The 25,066-nt window shown below is 42.6% G+C and overlaps 1 protein-coding gene across 1 annotated transcript in view; it reads right to left on the reverse strand.

The window, feature by feature from the left end:
* The window catches only part of LOC138669859 (forkhead box protein O6-like), a 221,561-nt gene extending 207,885 nt beyond the window's left edge, over positions 1-13,676 (reverse strand). Inside the window, exons 1-2 of the mRNA XM_069756682.1 lie at positions 13,634-13,676; positions 12,077-13,179 (exon numbers count right to left, since the gene is read on the reverse strand). Of these exons, the coding sequence (XP_069612783.1) occupies positions 12,077-12,388 (312 nt within the window). The 5' untranslated portion in view covers positions 12,389-13,179; positions 13,634-13,676. The remainder of the gene's footprint in view (positions 1-12,076; positions 13,180-13,633) is intronic.
* Between the last annotated feature and the right edge of the window lie 11,390 nt (positions 13,677-25,066).

The raw sequence follows: 25,066 nt of genomic DNA on the forward strand, positions 1-25,066 counted from the left end.
CCCACCTGCAGAACCACTCCTTTATCGAGTGTGTCTTGATAATTACCAATAATTTCCATCTGTTGTCTGTTCCATTTGCACAACAGCATGTGAAATTGATTGTCCAATAGTGTTGCTTCCTGGGTGGACAGTTTGATTTCACCGAATTTTGATTTACTTGGAGTTATAGTCTGTTGTTTAAGTGTTCCCTTTTTTTTAGCAGTGTACTTTTGGAGGGCTAATGTGGGCCATTATAATATGTACAGTTCATTATATGATGTAGAGTTGTGCGGGGGCCACTATACTGTATGGAGAGCCAATATACTGTATGGAGAGCCATTGTATTGTATGGAGGGCCATCATACTGTATGGAACACTGTGTGGGAGCCATCATACTGTACATCTATACAGGGATTGTGTGTCGGAGCCATCATGGTGTGTGGGGGACTATAGGGGCCATCATACTGTGTTGGGATCACTGTGGGGATATCTTAATTTGCAGGGGGGTACTGTAGGATTATCATACTGTGTATGTGGGAGAGTACTGTGGGGGAATTAATTCTAGGAATATCTTACTGTGTTTAAGGTCACATTTGTTGGCATCATACTTTAAGGGGGCCATGAAAGTGGTATCTTTATGTGTGAGAACACCAAGGGGCTTCAATGGGGACAAAATCACTTTGCAAGGAGTCAGAACTGCAAAGTTGTGGAATATGCTCTTCTGCAATCCCACCAAATATTGTTATTTTTTTTTTTTGGGGGGGGGCAATTAGGACTTCTGCAATGGGGCCTCATGATTTCTATGCACATCCTTGTAAACAACGATCTTAAAGGGAATATGACAGTAGATTCATGCTGTCAGAACCATGGCCAGCATGAATCAGGCACTGGCTGCATTATTGCAACCATGTATGTTTTGTTTCTCTAAAAAGCAGCATTTCAGAGGAAAACATACACAGATGCAATAATGCAATAATGTAGTATCTCATTCATGCAACTGTGAGGTTCCCTTTACAGCATGTATTCTGCTGGTGGGCAGCAGGAAAGTAACTGGGAATTTAAGGCTGACAGCATTGCATAGTAAATCTAACACCTTCCCAAGACCTGAGGAAGAAATAATAGAAACTGTTGACCATTTGCACTTATATGAACAAAATGGATAATCCCCAGCATGCTATAAATGAAACCGTACAAAGATCAAGTGACCACCTTTACATGATAATGTGAAACCTGTGATGTGGAGCATTTGAAATAAAAGCTAGATCATGCCAAGGCACAGTTGCAATTGCACAAAGTAGAGAATAGTGCTTGAATAATTTCAGTGGAAACATATAGATAACTGCCTGTACTTATAATGCCCCCAAGTGTACATAGAAATGCACTGACCACCAGCCATAACAAGGCTAGGGCTACATGGCAACTTTGGTTATGACACAGATCTTGTTGTTACATGGCAGCGCAATACAAGTGAATGGGGTCACATTGCGACATCAAGGGTACAGTGACAGCAACAAGTAAATCACAAAAAATCTAACCGGGTCTGATATTTTGCAAACTGCTTGTCACAGTACTCTCATCCAACTCATTTGTAGTGTGCTGCAATATAGCAGTGGCATAGAGCAATCTTTGGCCACGCGACCTGTGTTGTGGCCAAAGTCGCTATGTAGATCTAGCCTTAAACCACTGCCAGGTAGTGATTGACATTCATTACATCATGATAATGGCACCTGTCAAGGTTTGGGATACAACAGGTGACAAGTGTGATTCATCTTGAAGTTCTTATGATGAAAACAGAAAAAAATGTAATGTGCACAGATCTGAGCGAATAGCAAGGGCCAAATTATGATGCTTTCATTGATAAGTAACAACTAAAAATAGTAAGGACAACCGGTGAAGAGGTGAGGTCACAGGTGCTCATTGATGCCTGTGTGGATAGAAGGATGGACCATGTGGTCAGATCTGAAAGAAGGGCCATTGGAACATAAATTATTGAAAATGTTAATGTTGGCCATTCTAGAAAGACTTCAGAGCACACAGATCATCACAGATTTCAGCATATGGTGCTATGTAGAAGAAGACCACTCAGATTGCTCATGCACACCTCCATTGCATCTACAATGGGCTTTTTGAGTATATGAACTGGGCTATATAGCAATAGAAAAAGGTGGCCTGATATAAAGAATCATGTGTTCTTAATCTTCATGTGGGACACTATTGAGAAAAAAGATTTGCAGGACCCTGGTCCAGCAGCCACATCAGTTGTCTGTGGTCTTCTTCCTACCTGCTGGCATCCCTGTTGCCTCTTCGGATTAGTAAGCCTGACACATTTTCATTCCTGCATCAATGTGTTCACAATGATGACATCACACCTACTAATTAAAAGAAGCTGCGGGAGGTATAGGGAGGTTTGCTGTGGGCTAATGAAGTGGCAGCTGGACAAGGGTTATGCAAGCTTGTTGCTTGGCATGGGTGTGCTTGCATTGCTCACATGTTAAAGTGATGGCACTAGGAAGAGCTGTGGGATTGAGCCAATCAATTAAAAGCAATGTGATGCCTTGGGCTTTTAATAGGAAATCCTGAAATTCACGTGGAAGTTATTTTAACATATATTACCTACTTAAACATTGTTTTAAGGTACCGTCACATTTAGCGACGCTGCAGCGATCCAGACAACGATGCCGATCGCTGCAGCGTCGCTGTGTGGTCGCTGGAGAGCTGTCACACAGGCAGCTCTCCAGCGACCAACGATGCAAAGTCCCCTGGTAACCAGGGTAAACATCGGGTTACTAAGCGCAGGGCCGCGCTTAGTAACCCGATGTTTACCCTGGTTACCAGTGTAAAAGTAAAAAAAACAAACGTTTCATACTTACATTCCGGTGTCTGTCCCCTGGCGCTCTGCTTCCTGCACTGACTGTGAGCGTCAGCCATAAAGCAGAGCGGTGACGTCACCGCTGTGCTTTACGGCCGGCGGCGCTGACAGTGCAGGGAAGCAGAGTGCCGGAGGACAGACACCGGAATGTAAGTATGTAGTGTTTGTTTTTTTTTTTAATTTACACTGGTAACCAGGGTAAACATCGGGTTACTAAGTGCGGCCCTGCGCTTAGTAACCCGATGTTTACCCTGGTTACCAGTGAAGACATCGCTGAATCGGCGTCACATACGCCGATTCAGCGATGTCTGCGGGAGATCCAGCGACTAAATAAAGTTCTGGACTTTCTGCTCCGACCAACGATGTCACAGCAGGATCCAGATCGCTGCTGCGTGTCAAACACAACGATATCGCTAGCCAGGACGCTGCAACGTCACGGATCGCTAGCGATATCGTTGTTAAATTGTTCAGTGTGAAGGTACCTTTAGACCAAGTACACTCATTTATGACAGTAGTAGTCCGTTTAAGCAGCATAATGTTCATTGCCACAAAGTAAATTGTTCAGGATGAGTTTAAAGGGACACTGTCACCTGAATTTGGAGGGAACAATCTTCAGCCATGGAGGCGGGGTTTTTGGGTTTTTGATTCACAAGATTGCTTTGTGCAGGCGTGTACTACGGAGGACAGAGAATGAACTTCAATCCAATATTGCAGCCAGCATGCAGCCAGCGGGTAAGGAAAGGGTGAATCAAAAACCCCAAAACTCCGCCTCCATGGCTGAAGATTGTTCCCTCCAAATTCAGGTGACAGTGTCCCTTTAAAAGAAATGAGGAAAGGGTTCAAGATTTTAATCGAGTGTCTGTGGGGTGTAAACCAGTCGTCAACAATTTTGGTAGTATGAGGAGGACATGCACAATTTTAGGCATGTGTTTTTAATACAATGGCTTTCGCTTTCCTTTTTGTTTTTATTGAAAATATTTCAGATTTTCTAACGAAAAATTACTATAGTAAATTAAAAAAGTATAAATAAGCTAACATAGGGATACCAATAGCTGTAAGTCAAATGGCATGACTGTGTGTTATATTCAAAACAGAGGTATTGGCAGGGTAACACAAAATTGTGATAAACATCAGACCATGAGAGTATCTGTGATTAATGTAGGTACGGTCTATACTTACAATTAAATGGTGTCTATCATAAACAGATGAAATCTATACAACAGAGCCACAGAACAGAATACTGATCTTAAAACAACGGTAGGTTTAATGGCCATTTATTACAGCACCTACTATTCTATTTTATAATTGGGGTATCTTTATCATGTAGGCTTTTGGGGATGATCGGTATTTCTATACATCCATCTGTCATTTAAAGGAATGATTGTCACTAATTCGCTCTGCCTAGGATCTGCCTCTGATAAGCTGGTTAAAGAATATTAAGCAACACTAAATCCTTACAAGACTGATCTACTTAGGAGCGACAAACTCCTGTGCACTCTGTCACCCTACTGAGGGAAAAAAGACAATCTCCACAAATGCATGAGTCCTCTCCTTCAACACACAATGCACTGTACAAGTGGTTAAGATGGACTCTACAATGTGTATATACAAGTCGGTTTTAAATCATCATGGCCACTTCAGTTAAGGTGCTGGAGATGCATCTTACTGACATGAGGAGACTTATACCCAGGCAATGCTCCCTGGAAAAAGGGTATAAAAATGATCTCTCCCCACTGTTCTTTACTGAAGGACAAGAGATTAGAAATGTAGCAAGGCTTAGTGAAAGGTCAGATATTGACTTAAAGGGTAGCTACTTCCAATAGGTGGAACTAAAAACCCCGCTTTATTACTACTGGAAAATAGATAATTTGTTTCACCTTTACTGTAATGAATGTGGAAAAACTGGTATTTATTTCTAAATATATTTGATTCCAAGGTAGAGCAAGAGCAACATCACTCGCCTTTTTGTGGTTATAAAAGTAGGATCCTAATCAAAATGTATACAACTCTTTATTCCGAGTACATAGCACATTATTTTGTACTAGATGGTGGCCCGATTCTAACGCATTGGGTATTCTAGAATATGCATGTCCTCGTAGTTTATTGCCCAGCCATGTAGTATATTGCCCAGCCATGTAGTATATTGCCCAGCGACTATCATGTCGGACGCTGTTCACACTAGGGCGTCCGAGAGACAGCGGTAATTCCACATTTGTCCACTATACGCTCAGTGGCGCCGGCTAGATTTTATCCAGGTTTTCCAGGGTTAATCTGGCTGGTAATCTGGTTGGAGGCTGGGTCACGCCCGGGGCCTTTAAATAGTCATTCTGGACTTTGGGCGTCGCCGATTATAGCTTGTGTCTTGTGCCTGGTGGTCTCGGTCTGGAGTGGTGATCTAGGAGTTGAAGTATCGTATCTGGTGGTGTATTATCCTTTGTCATATTTCTCCTTCCTATATTTGTGGTTTTTTTTGCCCTGTGCACATTATAGTGTTTTCCTGTGTGTCTGCGGTGTGGTGCGTTTTTAGTTCTCCCTGTCTGTACTTTCTGTGTAGGTTGGTGTGTGGTTTTATCACTGGGTGGCAGGTGGAGGTTTCAGCATAGGGCTGAAACAGGAGTTAGGGTCAGGCCTGGCGGCCCAGACAAGCACACCATCAGTGTAAATTCTGGGAGAGGGACAGACAGGGTTTTCCCTAGTCTGAGGGATATCGCAGGGGCCCGGGTAATCAGCTTTAGTCTACCCAATACCCCCGTGACATTGGCGTAGTATATTGCCCAGCGACGTAGTATATTACCCAGTTACGTAGTATATTGCCCAGTTAGGTTGTATATTGCCCAGCCACGTAGTATATTGCCCAGCCACGTAGTATATTGCCCAGTGATGTAGTATACAGCACAGAGCCACGTAGTATATTGCACAGCGACGTGTGTATACAGCACAGAGCCACGTAGTATATTGCCCAGTGACATAGTTTACAGCAAAGAGCCACGTAGTATATTGCACAGCGACGTAGTATACAGCACAGAGCCACGTAGTATATTGCCCAGCTACGTAGTATATTGCCCAGCTACGTATGTCACAGGTTAAAAAATAAAAAATAAACAGTGACGTCATGGCAGATCCTTCTCGCGTAGGCGCGCAGGACCTATGATGACATCGCGGTCACATTACCGTGACGTCATGGAAGGTCCTTGTTGCATACCATCCTTACCACCGGAGCGTCGCGAGGAGTGGGAAAGGCGCCGGAGGGTGAGTATATGATGATTTTTTATTTTTTTTAAATTATTTTTAACATTACATAGGCAGCATCAATAGTAAAAACTTGGTCACACAGGGTTAATAGCGGCGGTAACGGAGTGAGTTACCCGCGGCATAACGCGGTCCATTACCGCTGGCATTAACCCTGTGTGAGTGGTGACTGCGGGGAGTATGGAGCGGGCGCTGACTGCAGGGGAGTAAGGAGGGACTAATTGGACTGTGGCCATCGCTGATTGGTCGCAGCAGCCATGACAGGCAGCTGGCGAGACCAATCAGCAACTTGGATTCCATGACAGACAGAGGCCGCGACCAATGAATATCCGTGACAGACAGAAGGACAGACAGAAAGACGGAAGTGACCCTTAGGCAATTATATAGTAGATTGCTCCTTGAAATGTAAACGTGACCTGTTTGTCCAAACTCCATGGAGCTTTGTCAAAAACAGAGTTCCGAAAGTAGGAGAAGGTATCGGTATATTATTGTAAAATGGAATAGTGCTTCAGAAAATGATCTGAGCTGTGTCAGGAGTGCACCTTCTATTTAATTATATATAGCCAAAAATTCAAGTAGAGAAAAATTATATGCATATGATTATCATAAAAAATATTGGCTATAATGTAGGAAACAAAAGACTTGTGGCGAGTCAGCTTCCATAGTAAACACAGAAAAATGTATAATCAAGAAACCTAAAAACAATAAAAATGTAAAAACTCTCTAAAGATATGAATAAGGCAACTGTGGACTTGTGATATAAATACCAAATCCAGGAATAGTCCAGCATATAAATCCAAGAACCTGCCATACACAAGGGGCTGCTGTAGATGATGCTGATAAAACACAAGGGACACAGCTTAGATTTGTGAAAAAGTCTATAGCACAAGTGTAACATACAAAACCATACAGTTCATGATAGTGCCAACTGTCTATTGTTTAGTGGGTCATCAGCAAATTGTAACATGCTGACTATGGTTGCTTTTGTTCAAGATATTGTACAGTACTTACCCCTAGATGATGCGAGTCCTTGAAAGTCAAGAAAATATGGTGTCTCGCCCAACAAGACCAATAAAATTTGTTTTTGAGCTTACCCAATACAGAATGTCAATTGTATATACAGTCCCTAAAATGCCAACAATGGTATAGCTGGCTATTCTATCAACACTTTTTTTGTTTCACATGTGAATTTGTGACATTAGAATTGTTGAGGTTTTCCGCCATCACATGATAATTCATAAAAGTTTTTAAAAAAAGAACAGTAAAAGGAATTATATTCCAACCTTCAATATTGTTTAAATAGCTCATACTTTATAACGACTAACGAGCCTTTAAAGGGACACTGTCACCTGAATTTGAAGGGAACAATCTTTAGCCATGGAGGTGGGGTTTTGGGGTGTTTGATTCACCCTTTCCTTACCCGCTGGCTGCATGCTGGCTGCAATATTGGATTGAAGTTCATTCTCTGTCCTCTGTAGTACATGCCTGCGCAAGGCAAGATTGCCTTGTGCAGGCATGTACTATGGAGGACAGAGAATGAACTTCAATCCAGTATTGCAGCCAGCATGCAGCCAGCGGGTAAGGAAAGGGTGAATCAAATACCCAAAAACCCCGCCTCCATGGCTAAAGATTGTTCCCTCCAAATTCAGGTGACAGTGTCCCTTTAACCCCTTCATGACCTTGAGATTTTCCATTTCTCCGTGTTCGTTTTTCGCTCCCCTCTTCCCAGAGCCATAACTTTTTTATTTTTCCGTCAATATGGTCATGTGAGAGCTTATTTTTTGCGGGACGAGTTTTACTTTGGAACAACATCATTGGTCTTACCATGTCGGGTACTGGAAAACGGAAAAATAAATTCCAAGTGTGGTGAAATTGCAAAAAAATGCAATGCCACACTTGTTTTTTGTTTGGCTTTTTTGCTAGGTTCACTAAATGCTAAAACTGACCTGTCATTTTGATTCTCCAGGTCATTACGAGTTCATAGACATCTAATATATCTAGGGTTTTTTTTTATCTAAGTGGTGAAAAAAAATTCCAAACTTTGCTAAAAAAAAATAAAAAATTGCGCCATTTTCCGATACCCGTAGCATCTCCATTTTTCGTGATCTGGAGTCGGGTGGGGGCTTATTTTTTGCGTAACGAGCTGACATTTGTAATAATACCACTCTTGTGCAGATACGTTCTTTTGATCGCCCGTTATTGCATTTTAATGCAATGTAGCGGCGACCCAAAAAAATTTAATTCTGGCGTTTCAAATTTTTTTCTTGCTACGCCGTTTAGCGATCAGGTTAATCCTTTTTTATATTGATAGACCGGGCGATTCTGAACACGGCGATACTAAATATGTGTAGGTTTGATTTTTTTTTTATTGTTTTATTTTGAATGGGGCAAAGGGGGGTGATTTAAACTTTTTTTTTTTTTCACATTTTTTTTTTATTTTTTACTTTTGCCATGCTTCAATAGCCTCCATGGGAGGCTAGAAGCTGGCACAACTTGATCGGCTCAGCTACACAGCAGCGATCATCAGATCGCTGCTATGTAGCTGAATTTCAGGCTTGCTATGAGCGCAGACCACAGGGTGGCGCTCACAGCAGGCCGGCATCTCAAGGACCTCTATGGTTACTATACAGAAGCATTGCTGACCCCCGATCATATGATGGAGGTCGGCGATGCGCTCATTTCCAGCCCAATGGCCGGAAGCGCCGATTAAATGCCACTGTCAGTGTTTGACAGCGGCATTTAACTAGAAAATAGCGGCGGGTGGATCGCAATTCCACCCGTAGCTATGCGGGCACATGTCAGCTGTTCAAAAAAGCTGACATGTCCCGGCTTTGATGCGGGTTCACCGCCGGAGCCCTGCATCAAAGCGGGGGATCTGACCTCGGACGTACTATCCCGTCCGAAGTCAGAAAGGGGTTAAGCGCAAAGTTTCTCAGCATCCATTTTAAAGTCCATGCTCTTCCATCTATGCGCAATGATTTCTTTATCTTAAGCTTTTATCTACTGAAAACTATGTAATGTTAGATTGCTACTTTCCATATTCATATATGAATTACATTTAGATGCCATATCCTGTGCTAATTGGATAAAAAATAAGTTATTTGGAAAAAAAAGTCTATGCTTTCAGAAAAGAGAAACTAATCTAATAATTTTCTGCGTTATGCACTTTTACAAGGAGCCGTAAAAGTTAATTTTACATATAGTTTTCCATGGGAAATGTATAAATCAAGGGTTACAATGAATATCCTTAACTGTACTGATGACTGTTCAAGGAATATTACAACTCTAAAACTCTAACAGTACTGAAGGACCTCTGAGAATATCTATTTATTGCTCCTTAACTCAATTGGTGGTAAGTGTAGAGAGCTATAAACTGAAAGGGAGATTATAAGATGCTTAGTACCAGTATTTCAAGTGGTCAGAAACATGGGCACACAATCAGTATTGCACCCTAATACCAAAAATAGCATACCATTCTAAGAAAGGGACCTCGTTAGCTGCAGACCAAATGCAACTTCTAACATCATTTATGGTAATTCGAACATGCCTACTGTCTTGGTGTCATCTTTGATTCAGATCTTTCATTCACTTCCCAGATCTGATCACTTGCCTGCTCATGTCATCTACACCTCAAAAAGATCTCTAGAATTAGACCATTTCTTACCTTTTAACTTGGCAAAAAACACTTACTTTGGCTCTTATTCATTCTCTTCTGTACTATCGCAACTTTCTACTAATCGGTCTCCCTCTCACTAAACACTCCCCTCTCCAATCGGTCCTAAATGCAGCTGCCAGGATCATATTCCTCTCCAACCGATACACAGATGCTTTTTCCCTGTGCCAGTCATTGCACTGGTTGCCCATACAATACAGAGTCCAATATAAACTTATCACTCTCACAAAGCGCTCCAAGGTTCAGCACACCTCTACACCTCTCCCTCATCAAAGTCTACCATCCTACCCATGCCCACCGTTCTGCAAATGACTTAAAACAGAAATCCTCAATAATCTGGACCTCCCATTCCGGTCTTGATGACTTCTCGGGTGTTGCACCAATCCTTTGGAATGCACTAACCAGGACAATTCAATTAATTCCCAATACTCACCTAAAAGTGCATTTCTTTAGACTAGTCTATCACCCCACCTCACTTATTTAACTATCCCGGTTTGGTCCATGCAAAATATCCTTCAAAATCATGATCCCGGTAGCAACTGTTCACACACCATCCACGCTCTTACTAGCCCTCTGTGTCTATACTGTACACATAGTGGCTGTTGACTGGTTCATGCAGCGTTATGTACATACCCTATTCAGTATATTATGGCTGTATTGTACAGTATGAGCCCATTTTACTGTTTACCTTTCATGTTTCCCATATTTCCTCATAATTTATAAGATTGAGAGCAGGGTCCTCTTTCCGTTTCATATCTGAGTTATGCTTATTCTGTAATGACGTTATGGTCTGAACAAGTCCCCCCTAAAATTGTAAAGTGCTGCAGAATATGTTGGTGCTATAAAAATAAAAATTATTATTATATTATTAATTCTGAATAAAAACATCGTTGCCTATCTGTATGTTGGTTTATTTCTTCTCACAGCACTGGACAGAAAAGTTTTATACCTGTAAGTTACTATGTTTTCATATCACCCTACTGTGGGAAAGAAACTCAGCCATCAAGTTTTTCCAGTTTATATCATGGTACATAAGACTACACACCCTTTTGCTCACTTTTCTGCTAGATTCCCAATCAGGGAAAAACCTAAGATGGTGCGCATGTAGACTATGCCAGTGTCGAAACAATGAAACTAAACTGGAGCCAACTAAGGCTGTGTTCACTTGTAGGCTTGATACACATTTGACAGAAACCTGGGCTGGGGTCCTTTGGATGCCACAGGTGTCCACTGCAGGATGGATTTGTCACAGATATCATTTCATTTTTCTGCTCCTATGATGAAAAACACCCAAATTCACAAATTCAACCTAATGGGTGCAAGCCACGCTAGAAGAAAAATCTGTAACAATTGTATAGGGGTAAATTTAGCAAAAGGAGTCAACGTAAAAAGTATACTAAAGGAATGAGGAGTTGGGGAAAGAAAATGTTGAAGACACAAGAATAAGGTGACTATAGTAATGTAAAGTAGTATATTTCTTTGATTCAGTTGTTTCACACCTGACATGAAGGATGACAACTTTATCCTGATATTCTAACCATTTGGCGTGATGATTTCAAAAGTTTGCTTTTACTTAATAGAAAAGATTAATGGTATTGTTATAAAAGCCAAAATTGTTCCTAAAGATCTACTCCATGGAAAAAGTCATAATGTATTCATGGAAAAGAAAGTATATCCCAGATGATGTAGACACTGCACTCTTAATTATGCGACTAGTACTGTAGCTATATTTCAAATAATTGTATTGTTCTCTCTGAAGGTATAGATCATCATCATATAACTTCCAGAAATGAAATGATTGGATAATTGAGCATTCGCCTGTCCCCGGGGATATTAAATGAGATTATGCTTTCTATATATGATTCACTTCTACTCACTTACCTGGATCTTGAAATATCCATACATCCTTGTCAATCCATGCATTAATATGTCACACATAGAAATATTCATAATATTTATATTAAGTAAATTAATTAATTCCTTATTTATGGCTCAGTTTCTTACAAAAACTCACCCGTCAAATACCTTTCTTATATGGTTGATAGCTAACCGACATTAGACATAACATTTTAGCTGTTGACAAATGTATATTTCTCCTTATAGTCACAAGTCTAGAGGGAGCACAATAGTATAAATCAATCCTATACTCTCCCATGATACTCTTATCCATTATTTGTTGCCTTTTCCGCATTCTTCACTTTTCAGGAGCTCACACCACCATTTACAATGTCCTATTTCTAATACGCTTACTTCATCCCTATTAATATTAGATCACATTATGAAATGAATAAATCCAGAATTCTCACCTTCCAACCCGCAGAGCTGTTGCTATCACCCTTGTCTTTGAAGTAGGGTACAAATCGCACCATCCAGTCGTAGATTTGAGAAAGGGTCAGACGTCTCTCTGGTGAGCTCTCTATGGCCTTGGTGATGAGATCAGCATAAGACAAGTTACCCCAGGCATTCCGGCGTGAACTTTTGGCTTTTCGCATCTGCCCTGGGTCAAGGCCAGGGGGAGGCAAGGGCAAATCCACGGAGCCTTCGGGAAGTGGTGGCCAGGTGCAAGAACGAGGGCGACCCTGAGGCTCCACATCTGATTCAGCTTCCAATTTCTCCATCACTGGCTCTTAAAAATTCCCTTCTGTCCTCAACAAAAAAATCTACTTAAATCCGCATTTGAAAATCGTCATCCAGAAACAAGTCTTGAGGGCAAAGGGGCATAAAATTACTAAGCCAAAAATATGTAAGTTTAGGGAGAACTATGTGACTACAAGAAAAGGCTCACCTAAAGAAACAAAATTGATGTAAATCAGTCTGAAGCGGCAAAATCAAAACCAATGGTCATATAAAAGAAGGGGCTAATCTAATGAATGTTCCAGACATTGGCAAACACTGTAATTATTAGAAGGGCAGGTTAATAATTTGCAGGAAAAAAAAAGATATTTTACTATTTCAGGATCTAACAATGAATAGTTGAACAGAAATTCAGTCCACTGTTTGCAACAAGGGTTCACATATCAGGAAGAACTTGAAAGTCAGAGGCGATATTGTCTGCCAAATGCTTACCCAATTGTAATAATTACAGCAAACTCATTTCAATAGGAGCAGGTAGCAAACAGCTAATAGTAATCCACTGATAAACGGGTAAGGGGAACTCAGAAAAACATATTTCAGATGTCAGCAGGTTACAACATTATGCTCCATTGTGCATTAACGATGGGATTTCTGCTGGAGATATCATAAGCAGGCATTCCCCAGCGTTGATATTTAGGGTTAATACAGCACACGGCAATGTTGCCAAAAATGTAAATTCCAGATATTATCTATAATGAGATTTCTGTGCATTAAAAAGAAAGGGAGGCGCGTTTGAAATCTGTCCAGAGAGGTGTCTTTTGCAGCAACAGATGTTCTATAGATGAAGAAAAAAAGAAAATCCTATTAAAATTCAAAGCAAAACATTCTTCCAACCCCAAAATGTGATGGGTGGAGGCTGGGTAGAGGGGGAAGTGCAAAGTCTCCCCTTAATTTACAAGTCACCCTTTAATAAGACTATCATTGCCCTCCTCCCCTCCTCTTCACAAGTCTTCATACCGGGGTGGTTCCAGATGATACCTTTGTGAGACTGGGGATAGGAACGCACAGCCCCCTTCTAAAATGCCCACTTGTGCCCCCCTACTACAATCCGGAGCCACACGTGCGGACACGCTGCGGTTTTGGAAAAAGGCGCTGATAGACACATTGTCATTGTAGAGATGAATGGGGTGCGTTAGCCCAATTCCTGAGCTGGGAATCCACAGGAAAGGCAGGGGATCCCTCAGTGAAGGAAGAGTAGCAGGCTGGGGGTGAGAAGAGGGGCTTCACACCTGCTGCCAGGGCTGGGAAGTCTCTCTCTTGCCCCCTCTCTCCGGGTCTTTCTCCTCATGTGTGGGCATCGGCTGGCTCTGCACTCTTCACCTTAAGCATTAGAGAGAGGGAGCGAGACAGAGAGAAATAAAGAAATAAGATGCAGCCTTTGCTCCTCCTCTCCTGTCTCCTCCTCCTCCTCCTCTAGCTGCTTTTACATGAGAGACTGGCTGGGATCTGTGCAAGGCTGACAAATGTGTCATCTATAGGAGAAAGACTGAGACATCTTATTACACAAACTTCTTATTAATTACTGATTACACGGGGCAGGTGCAGAAGCAGAGAGAAATACTCCATATAGAAACCACGTCTGATGGGCTATGTAGGTGCAATACACTGCACGCCATGGGAAAGGGAACAGTCAATTACCAACATGACTACATGTACTGTATAGGGGAACACCTGGTGTATGACGGGAATGAGGAGCAGCATGCACATGACCACTTTTACAATCTAGCTAGAAATCACCATGATCAAGAAATATATATATATATATATATATATATATATATATATATATATATGGATGTGTGTGTGTGTGTGTGTGTGTGTGTGTGTGTCCGGGATTGGCATCTGCACCGTCACGTCTGGACCCCGAGAGCATCATAGGCTATGTCGTGAGGCGAAATTTTAACCCCGCACGTTCCAATTCACCAAACAATTTTGCCCCTATCTACATAATGGGGAAAAAGTGAAAGGAAAAGTGTTGGAGGCAAATTGACAGCTGCCAGATGTGAACAAGGGGGACTTAAAGAGTGAGAGCGATGGCGCCAAAGAGTATATACCGTACAGATGCAAAGGTGGGGCCCCGACATGGGATACTCACCACACACGGGGATATGAACACACACACAAAATGCGCCACACACTACCACGTGCTTGAACACATATACCACCCTCAGCACACATTTCACCACACATACACCAACCTCGCCACATAAAAGTCGAAACACAAGTCGCCGCTCAAAACTCGCCACACGCAAAACTCGCCACATGCAAATCTCGCCACACATGCAAAATTCACCTCATGGAAAACTCGCCACACGCAAACCTTGCACACGTGGCAAAATTGCCACATGCACAAAAGTTGCAACACATGCAAAAGTTGCCTCACACAAAACTTGCACATACTCAAAACGCACCACACAAAACTCGCCACGCTCAAAACTCGCCATGCGCAAAACTTGCTGCACACAACTTGCTACACTAACCTGTCACATGCAACTCGTCACACAAAAAGTTGCTACACGCATATCGCCACACAAAACTCATCTCACAAAAGTCGCTACATTCATGTCGCCATGCACAACTCAACACACACACAACTTGACACATGGAACTCCCCCTCAAACACACACAAGTCTGGTATTATCCTTCAAAAATAAAAATTTGATTAACCCCTTTACCCCCAAGGGTGGTTTGCACGTTAATGACCAGGCCATTTTTTACAATTCTGACCACTGTCCGTTTATGAGGTTATAACTCTGGAACGCTTCAATGGATCTTGGCGATTCAGACACGGTTTTCTCGTGACATATTGTACTTCATGATAGTGGTAAAATTACTTTGATATTACCTGCGTTTATTTGTGAAAAAAATGGAAATTTGGCGAAAATTTTGAAAATTTTGCAATTTTCCAACTTTTAATTTTTATGCAATTAAATCACAGAGATATGGCACACAAAATACTTAATAAGTAACATTTCCAACATGTCTACTTTACAGCAGCACAATTTTGGAACCAAAATTTTTTTTTTAGTTAGGGAGTTATAAGGGTTAAAAGTCGACCAGCAATTTCTCATTTTTACACCACCATTTTTTTTTTAGGGACCACATCTCATTTGAAGTCATTTTAAAGGGGTCTATATGATAGGAAATAACCAAGTATGACACCATTCTAAACTGCACCCCTAAAGGTGCTCAAAACCACATTCAAGAAGTTTATTAACCCTTCAGGTGTTTCACAGGAAGTTTTTGAATGTTTAAATAAAAATCAACATTTAACTTTTTTTCACAAAAAAATTAATTCAGCTCCAATTTGTTTTATTTTACCAAGGGTAACAGGAGAAAATAGACCCCAAAAGTTGTTGTGCCATTTGTTCTGAGTACGCTGATACCCCATATGTGGGGGTAAACCACTGTTTGGGCGCATGGCAGAGCTCGGAAGCGAAGGAGCGCCGTCTGACTTTTCAATTCAAATTTGACAGGAATTGAGATGGGACGCCATGTTGCGTTTGGAGAGCCACTGATGTGCCTAAACATTGAAACCCCCCACAAGTCACAACATTTTGGAAAATAGACCCCCTAAGGAACTTATCTAGATGTGTGGTGAGCACTTTGACCCACCTAGGGCTTCACAGAAGTTTATAATGCAGAGCCGTAAAAATAATAAAATAAAAATTTTCCCACAAAAATTATTTTTTAGCCCCCAGTTTTGTATTTTCCCAAGGGTAACAGGAGAAATTGGACCCCAAAAGTTGTTGTCCAATTTGTCCTGAGTATGCTAATATCCCATACGTGGGGGGAACCACCGTTTTGGCGCATGGGAGGGCTCGGAATGGAAGGAGCGCCATTTGGAATGCAGACTTAGATGGAATGGTCTGCAGGCGTCACATTGCGTTTGCAGAGCCCCTAATGTACCTAAACAGTAGAAACCCCCCACAAGTGATACCATTTTGGAAATTATACGCCCTATGAAACTCATCTAGATGTGTTGTGAGAGCTTAGAACCCCCAAGTGTTTCACTACAGTTTATAATGCAGAGCCGTGCAAATAAAAAATATTTTGTTTTTCCACAAAAATTATTTTTTAGCCCCCAGTTTTGTATTTTTCCAAGGGTAACAGTTGAAATTGGACCCTAAAAGTTGTTGTCCAATTTGTCCTGAGTACGCTGATACCCGATATGTGGGGGGGAACCACCGTTTGAGCGCATGGCAGAGCTCGGAAAGGAAGGAGCATCATTTGGAACGCAGACTTAAATGGATTGGTCTGCAGGCGCCACATTGCGTTTGCAGAGCCCCTAATGTACGTAAACAGTACAAACCCCACAGAAGTGACCCCATAATGGAAATTAGACCCCCCAAGGAACTTATCTAGATGTGTTGTGAGAACTTTGAACGCAGAGCCGTGAAAATAAAAAGAAACATTTTTCCCACAAAAATTATATTTTAGCCCCCAGTTTTGTATTTTCCCAAGGGTAACAGGAGAAATTGGACCCCAAAAGTTGTTGTCCAATTTGTCCTGAGTGCGCTGATACCCCATACATGGGGGGGGAACCACCGTTTGGGCGCATGGGAGGGCTCGGAATGGAAGGAGCGCAACTTGGAATGCAGACTTAGATGGAATGGTCTGCAGGCGTCACATTGCGTTTGCAGAGCCCCTAATGTACCTAAACAGTAGAAACCCCCACAAGTGACTGCATATTGGAAACTAGACCCCAAGGAACTTATCTAGATGTGTTGTGAGAACTTTAAACCCCCAAGTGTTTCACTACAGTTTATAACGCAGAGCCGTGAAAATAAAAAATCAATTTTTTTCCACAAAAATTATTTTTTAGCCCCCAGTTTTGTATTTTGCCAAGGGTAACAGGAGAAATTGGACCCCAAAAGTTGTTGTCCAATTTGTCCTGAGTACGCTGATACCCCATTTGTTGGGGTAAACCCCTGTTTGGGCACACGGGAGAGCTCGGAAGGGAAGGAGCACTGTTTTACTTTTTCAACGCAGAATTGGCTGGAATTGAGATCGGACGCCATGTCGCGTTTGGAGAGCCCCTGATGTGCCTAAACAGTGGAAACCCCCCAATTATAACTGAAACCCTAATCCAAACACACCCCTAACCCTAATCCCAATGGTAACCCTAACCACACCTCTAACCCTGACACACCCCTAACCCTGACACACCCCTAACCCTAATCCCAACCCTATTCCCAAAAGTAAATGTAGCCCCAACCCTAACCCTAACTTTAGCACCAACCCTAACCCTAACTTTAGCCCCAACCCTAACTGTAGCCTTAACCCTATCCCCAACCCTAACCCTAGCCCTAACCCTAGCCTTAATCCTAGCCCTAACCCTAACCCTAGCCCTAGCCCTAACCCTAGCCCTAACCCTAGCCCTAACCCTAGCCATAACCCCAGCCCTAACCCTAGCCCTTGCCCTAACCCTAATGGGAAAATGGAAATAAATACATTTTTTTAATTTTTCCCTAACTAAGGGGGTGATGAAGGGGGGTTTGATTTACTATTTATAGCGGGTTTTTTAGCGGATTTTTATGATTGGCAGCTGTCACACACTGAAAGACGCTTTTTATTGCAAAAAATATTTTTTGCGTTATCAAATTTTGAGAGCTGTAATTTTTCCATATTTGGGTCCACAGAGTCATATGAGGTCTTGTTTTTTGTGGGATGAGTTGACGTTGTTATTGATAACATTTTGGGGCACGTGACTTTTTTGATCGCTTTTTATTCCGATTTTTGTGAGGCAGAATTACAAAAACCAGCTATTCATGAATTTCTTTTGGGGGAGGCGTTTATACCGTTTCGCGTTTGGTAAAATTGATAAAGCAGTTTTATTCTTTGGGTCATTACGATTACAGTGATACCTCATTTATATCTTTTTTTATGTTTTGGCGCTTTTATACGATAAAAACTATTTTATAGAAAAAATAATTATTTTTGCATCGCTTTATTCTGAGGACGATAACTTATTTAGTTTTTCGCTGATGAGACTGTATGGCAGCTCGTTTTTTGTGGGACAAGATGATGTTTTCAGGGGTACCCTGGTTATTTATATCAGTCTTTTTGATCGCGTGTTATTCCACTTTTTGTTTGGCGGTATGAGAATAAAGCGTTGTTTTTTGCCTCATTTTTTTTTTTTAACGGTGTTCACTGAAGGGGTTAACTAGTGATACAGTTTTATAGGTGGGGTCATTACGGACGCGCCGATACTAAATATGTGTACTTTTATTTTTTTTACTATTTTGATAAAGGAATGTATTTATAGGAAGAATTTTTCTTTTTTTGGGGGGGGATTTTGGGGGGAATTTTTTTAAAATTTTTTTTACACATGTGAATATATATATATTTTTTTTACACTATAACATTGCCCCAAGGGGGCATCATGTTATAGTGTAAGATCGCTGATCTGACACTTTGCTGTGCACTGTGTCAGATCAGCAATCTGACGTGCAGTTGTCCTGGCTTCCCGGCGCCTGCTCTGATACACTCTTATATACTATATACAGGAGATGACATACAGGTATATACTATATAAAAGAGGAGATGACACATATGTATATAGAGGAGGAGATTACATACAGCAGGTATATACTATATACAGGAGGAGATGACATACAGGTATATACTATATAAAAGAGGAGATGACACATAGGTATATAGAGGAGGAGATGACATACACCAGGTACATACTATATACAGGAGATGACATACAGGTATATACTATATAGAGAGGAGATGACATACAGGTATATACTATATACAGGAGATGACATACAGGTATATACTATATATAGGAGGAGATGACATACAGGTATATACTATATGCAGAAGAGATGACATACAGGTATATACTATATACAGGAGGAGATGACACATAGGTATATACAATATACAGGGGAGATGACATACAGGTATATACTATATACAGGGGAGATGACATACAGGTATATGCTATATACAGGAGATGACATACAGGTGTATACTATATATAAGGGAGATGACAAACATGTATATACTGAGGGGAAAATGAGGTGTGAGGTGAAAATGAGAGGTGTGAGGTGAAAATGAGAGGTGTGAGTGCAAAATGAGAGGACTGAGGGAAAATAGTGGAGTGATCAGAAAATGACAGATGTGAGGTCAAAATGACAAGCGTTAGAGGGGAATGTTAGGAGTTGAGTTCACGCTGCTGCACAGGGGTAATCTCGAGCCGTGTCTGCTGCAGTCTCCCATTCTGCATCAGCCGCAGTGGAGCTTGCTCAGCGGAGATGTCGGTCCCAGCGTCTCACTCAGCCTGATACCGTGCAAAGGGTTAGTGCTGCCTTTCCAGGCCCTGCGGTTGTAGCCTGCACTGGTCAGCGGCGAGCAGGCTTTTCTCGGACTAAGTCCAGCTTGGCACACACTGAGCATGCCCAAGGTAAGACCTCTCATTGGAGGTCAGGGGTCACATGCTCAGGTACTGTAGCAGCTATCATTGTTCCTCTAGGAAGGTCCTGAAGTTGCTCAGGTACTGTAGCAAACTTCCATTGGTTCCCTAGGAAGGTCCTGAAGCTGCTGCAGCTATAAAAGGTTTGCATGGCCGCACGGCCATGCGCTAGTATCACCTCATGTCATGAGCTTGTTAATTGTGGTCGTACCTGTATGTGTGTGTTCAGGTACCCGGCTGAAATAAGCCCTTAGAATACCGGCTCCTCCGGTGAGGAGTATTGCATGAATGTATTCAGGGACCCGGCTGAAATAAGCCCTTAGAATACCGGCTCCTCCGGTGAGGAGTGTTTGAATGCTTTTCTGGGTGCGTGACCACTGACTGTCTCCAGCTCAGCAGTTAGCTGTGTTCCCCTGTGATGCTAACAGGGTACAGCATCTTATTTCTAGCGACTCTGTGGAGTTAACAGAGTTCGCTTATACCGCCATATAGCGCTGCCATTTGCCAGCAGCAGGTTCCTCTCCTGCACAGTGGACCCCGGGTTGCAACCGCACCTATTTATACATATATATATACTCGGTGCGTTCCGCCAACATAACATAATACTAGCGCCAGGGTCTGGCTAGTAAATGGCGGACAAACAGCAATCCTTGCGGTACATCCAGCAACTGGAGGGTAGGTTGGCGGCTCTCAAGCGCTCAACCTCAGCTGTGGATGTTACCGCAGTTGCTGTTCAGGCTGCTAGCGTGGCTGCAGCAACCTTGTCCACTGCTACCCCTGTTCCAACTCTAGCTCACCTCCCGCTGCCAGAAAAATTTTCTGGTGATAGTAAATCTTGTAGGGGTTTTGTGAGCCAGTGCTCTATACATCTCGAGCTCCTGGCCGCATGTTTCCCCACAGAGCGGGCAAAGGTGGGATTTATTGTGTCTCTCCTGTCGGACAGGGCGTCGGAGTGGGCTACGCCGCTGTGGGAGCGTGGAGATCATGAGGTGCAGAGTGCTCCGCTGTTCCTGAACACTCTGAAACAGGTCTTTTTAGGGCCTCGAGTCACCCATGATACAGCGCTCCAACTGTTGGCATTGATTCAGGGCTCATCCTTGGTCAGCCATTTTGCCATCCACTTCCGTACCCTAGCATCTGAGCTGGAGTCCAAATTGTCCTTTAAGTCCTTTACAATACTCATTCACTCACTCGGTAGAGCTCTGCATGGATTCTGGGGCGGAGGCCAATTTTATGTCTTCTGCCTTCGCCCAACGTCATGCAATTCCTCTGGTAAAGCTAGCTCATCCAGTAACTGTACGAGTGGTGAATGGGTCGACACTGCCCTCACAGATAACACACCAGACCATCCCTTTCACTCTGTCCATGTCACCATCTCATCAGGAGATAATATCTCTGCTCGTCATTCCTGAGGGAATTGATGAGATCCTGTTAGGGATGCCTTGGCTATGGTATCACTCTCCTCATATCGAGTGGTCCACAGGCAGAATATTAGGTTGGGGTGAATCTTGTGGAGGTAGATGTCAGAGGGAAAGCGATCAGATTGTTACAACTGAGGTACCCGCAGATTTATCCTCTCTCCCCAAGCAATATTGGCCCTATGCGGACGTGTTCTACAAAAGGGCTGCGGAGACCCTTCTGCCTCACCACCCCTATGACTGTCCTATTGACCTCTTGCCTGGTGCTGAGCCTCCCCGGGGTCGAGTCTATCCATTCTCTCTCCCGGAGACGGAGGCAATGTCACAGTATATCCGAGAGAATCTGGCAAGAGGATTCATTAGGAAGTCAGTGTCACCTGCAGGGGCTGGGTTCTTCGTACAGAAGAAGAGTGGAGAACTGCGTACATGCATAGACTACAGGGGTCTTAACACCATCACCGTTAAGAATAAGTACCCACTACCCCTGATATCTGAGCTTTATGATAGGCTACGGGAGCAAGGGTTTTTACTAAATTAGATCTGCGGGGTGCTTACAACCTGATTCGCATCCGTGAGGGGGACGAATGGAAGACGGCTTTTAACACCAGGGATGGGCACTATGAATATCTGGTGATGCCCTTCGGGCTTTGTAATGCCCCAGCCGTTTTCCAAGACTTTGTAAATGACATTTTCCGGGATATGCTTACCACCTCGGTCGTAGTTTATCTGGATGATATTCTCATCTACTCTCCAGATATAGACTCCCACCTGAGAGATGTTTGCAAGGTCTTCGACCTCTTACGGGCTAACTCCCTCTACAGTTAAGTCCATATATATTTGGACAGAGACAACATTTTTCTAATTTTGGTTATAGACATTACCACAATGAATTTTAAACAAAACAATTAAGATAATAATAATAATAATAATTTTTATTTATATAGCGCCAACATATTCCGCAGCGCTTTACAAATTATAGAGGGGACTTGTACAGACAATAGACATTACAGCATAACAGAAATACAGTTCAAAACAGATACCAGGAGGAATGAGGGCCCTGCTTGCAAGCTTACAAACTATGAGGAAAAGGGGAGACACGAAAGGTGGATGGTAACAATTGCTTTAGTTATTCGGACCAGCCATAGTGTAAGGCTCGGGTGTTCATGTAAAGCTGCATGAACCAGTTAATTGCCTAAGTATGTAGCAGTAACGACACAGAGGGCTATTAACTGCATAAAGTGAATGAGAACATGATGCGAGTAACCTGATTGTTTTTTTTTTTTTTTTTTTTTAAATAGGCCACACAGGGATCGTTAGGTTAATGCATTGAGGCGGTAGGCCAGTCTGAACAAATGAGTTTTTAGGGTACGCTTAAAACTGTGGGGATTGGAGATTGCAGTTGAAGTTCAGACTTTCAGATTTCATTTGAGGGTATCCACATTAAAATTGGATGAAGGGTTTAGAAGTTTAAGCTCCTTAACATGTGCCACCCTGTTTTTAAAGGGACCAAAAGTAATTGGACAGATTAAATAATTTTAAATAAAATGTTCATTTCTAGTACTTGGTTGAAAACCCTTTGTTGGCAATGACTGCCTGTAGTCTTGAACACATGGACCTCACCAGACGCCGTGTTTCCTCCTTTCTGATGCTCTGCCAGGCCTTCACTGCGGTGGTTTTCAGTTGCTGTTTGTTTGTGGGCCTTTCTGTCTGAAGTTTAGTCTTTAACAAGTGAAGTGCATGCTCAATTGGGTTGAGATCAGATGACTGACTTGGCCATTCAAGAATATTCCACTTCTTTGCTTTAATAAACTCCTGGGTTGCTTTGACTTTATGTTTTGGGTCATTGTCCATCTGTAGTATAAAATGACGATCAATCAGTTTGGCTGCATTTGGCTGGATCTGAGCACACAGTATGGCTCTGAATACCTCAGAATTCATTCGGCTGCTTCTGTCCTGTGTCACATCATCAATAAACACTAGTGACCCAGTGCCACTGGCAGCCATACATGCCCAAGCCATCACACTGCCTCCGCCGTATTTTACAGATGATGTGCTATGCTTTGGATCATGAGCTGTACCACGCCTTCGCCATACTTTTCTCTTTCCATCATTCTGGTAGAGGTTGATCTTGGTTTCATCTGTCCAAAGAATGTTCTTCCAGAACTGTGCTGGCTTTTTAGATCTTTTTTAGCAAAGTCCAGTCTAGCCTTTTTATTCTTGATGCTTATGAGTGGCTTGCACCATGCAGTGAACCCTCTGTATTTACTTTCATGCAGTCTTCTCTTTATGGTAGATTTGGATATTGATACACCGACCTCCTGGAGAGTGTTGTTCACTTGGTTGGCTGTTGTGAAGGGGTTTCTCTTCACCATGGAGTTTATTCTGCGATCATCCACAACTGTTGTCTTCCGTGGGTGCCCAGGTCTTTTTGCATTGATGAGTTCACCAGTGCTTGATTCCTTTCTTAGGATGTACCAAACTGTAGATTTTGACACTCCTAATATTGTAGCAATTTCTCGGATGGGTTTTTTCTGTTTTCGCAGCTTAAGGATGGCTTGTTTCACCTGCATGGAGAGCTCCTTTGATCACATGATTACTTCACAGCAAAACCTTCCAAATACAAGCACCACACCTCAAATCAACTCCAGGCCTTTTATCTGCTTAATTGAGAATGACATAACGAAGGGATTGCCCACACCTGTCCATGAAATAGCCTTGGAGTCAATTGTCCAATTACTTTTGGTCCCTTTAAAAACAGGGTGGCACATGTTAAGGAGCTGAAACTCCTAAACCCTTCATCCAACTTTAATGTGGATACCCTCAAATGAAAGCTGAAAGTCTGAACTTCAACTGCATCTGAATTGTTTTGTTTAAAATTCATTGTGGTAATGTCTATAACCAAAATTAGAAAAATGTTGTCTCTGTCCAAATATATATGGACTTAACTGTATGTCAAGTTGGAGAAGTGTGTGTTTGAGCAGGAGTCTCTGCCTTTCTTTGGTTATATCATCTCTGCCCAGGGATTGGCTATGGATCCTGCCAAGCTACAGGCTGTGATGGACTGGCAGGAACCCCATTCTCTCAAAGCGGTGCAGTGCTTTATGGGGTTCATCAATTACTATCGCCAGTTCATTCCCCACTTCTAAACTTTGGTGGCGCCCTTGGATGCCCTCACCAAGAAGGGGGTAAATCCCCTTCTTGATTAAGTCACACTTTGCTAGCGCTCCCATCCTACATCGCCCCGATGTAGATAAGCCATTTAGTATGGAGGTGGATGCCTCATCCGTTGGTGCTGGAGCAGTCCTCTTCCAATAAGGATGCTCAAGGTCGGAAGCATCCTTGCTTCTTCTTCTCTAAGACCTTATCACCAGCGGAGAGGAATTATTCCATCGGGGACAGGGAGTAGCTAGCTATGAAGTTGGCTTTCTCAAAGTGGAGAAATCTTCTGGAGGGAGCTCGCTTTCCCTTCCAGGTGTTCACAGACCACAAGAACTTGGTATATTTACAAAGAGCCCAGTGGCTAAATTCTCGTCAGGATAGATGACCTGTTCTTCTCCCGGTTCCATTTCACCCTCCATTTTCTTTCCGGGGAGAAGAACGTTCGTGCCGACGCTCTCTCTCACTCTGTAGTGTCATCAGAGGAGGAGGAAGAGGAGCCTCGGCTTATTGTCCCTCCAGAGAGCCTGAGAACTGTGGCTCCGATTTCGCTAGAGTCTGTGCCCCCAAGCAAGACTTTCGTTCCGTCTAATTTGCGACCGGAGGTTCTCTCTTGGGCTCACTCGTCGAGGGTGGGTGGACATTTTGGGACAAAGAGGACA

This window comes from Ranitomeya imitator, chromosome 3 (genome assembly GCF_032444005.1).
Source record: "Ranitomeya imitator isolate aRanImi1 chromosome 3, aRanImi1.pri, whole genome shotgun sequence".
Classification (NCBI taxonomy): Eukaryota; Metazoa; Chordata; class Amphibia; order Anura; family Dendrobatidae; genus Ranitomeya; species Ranitomeya imitator.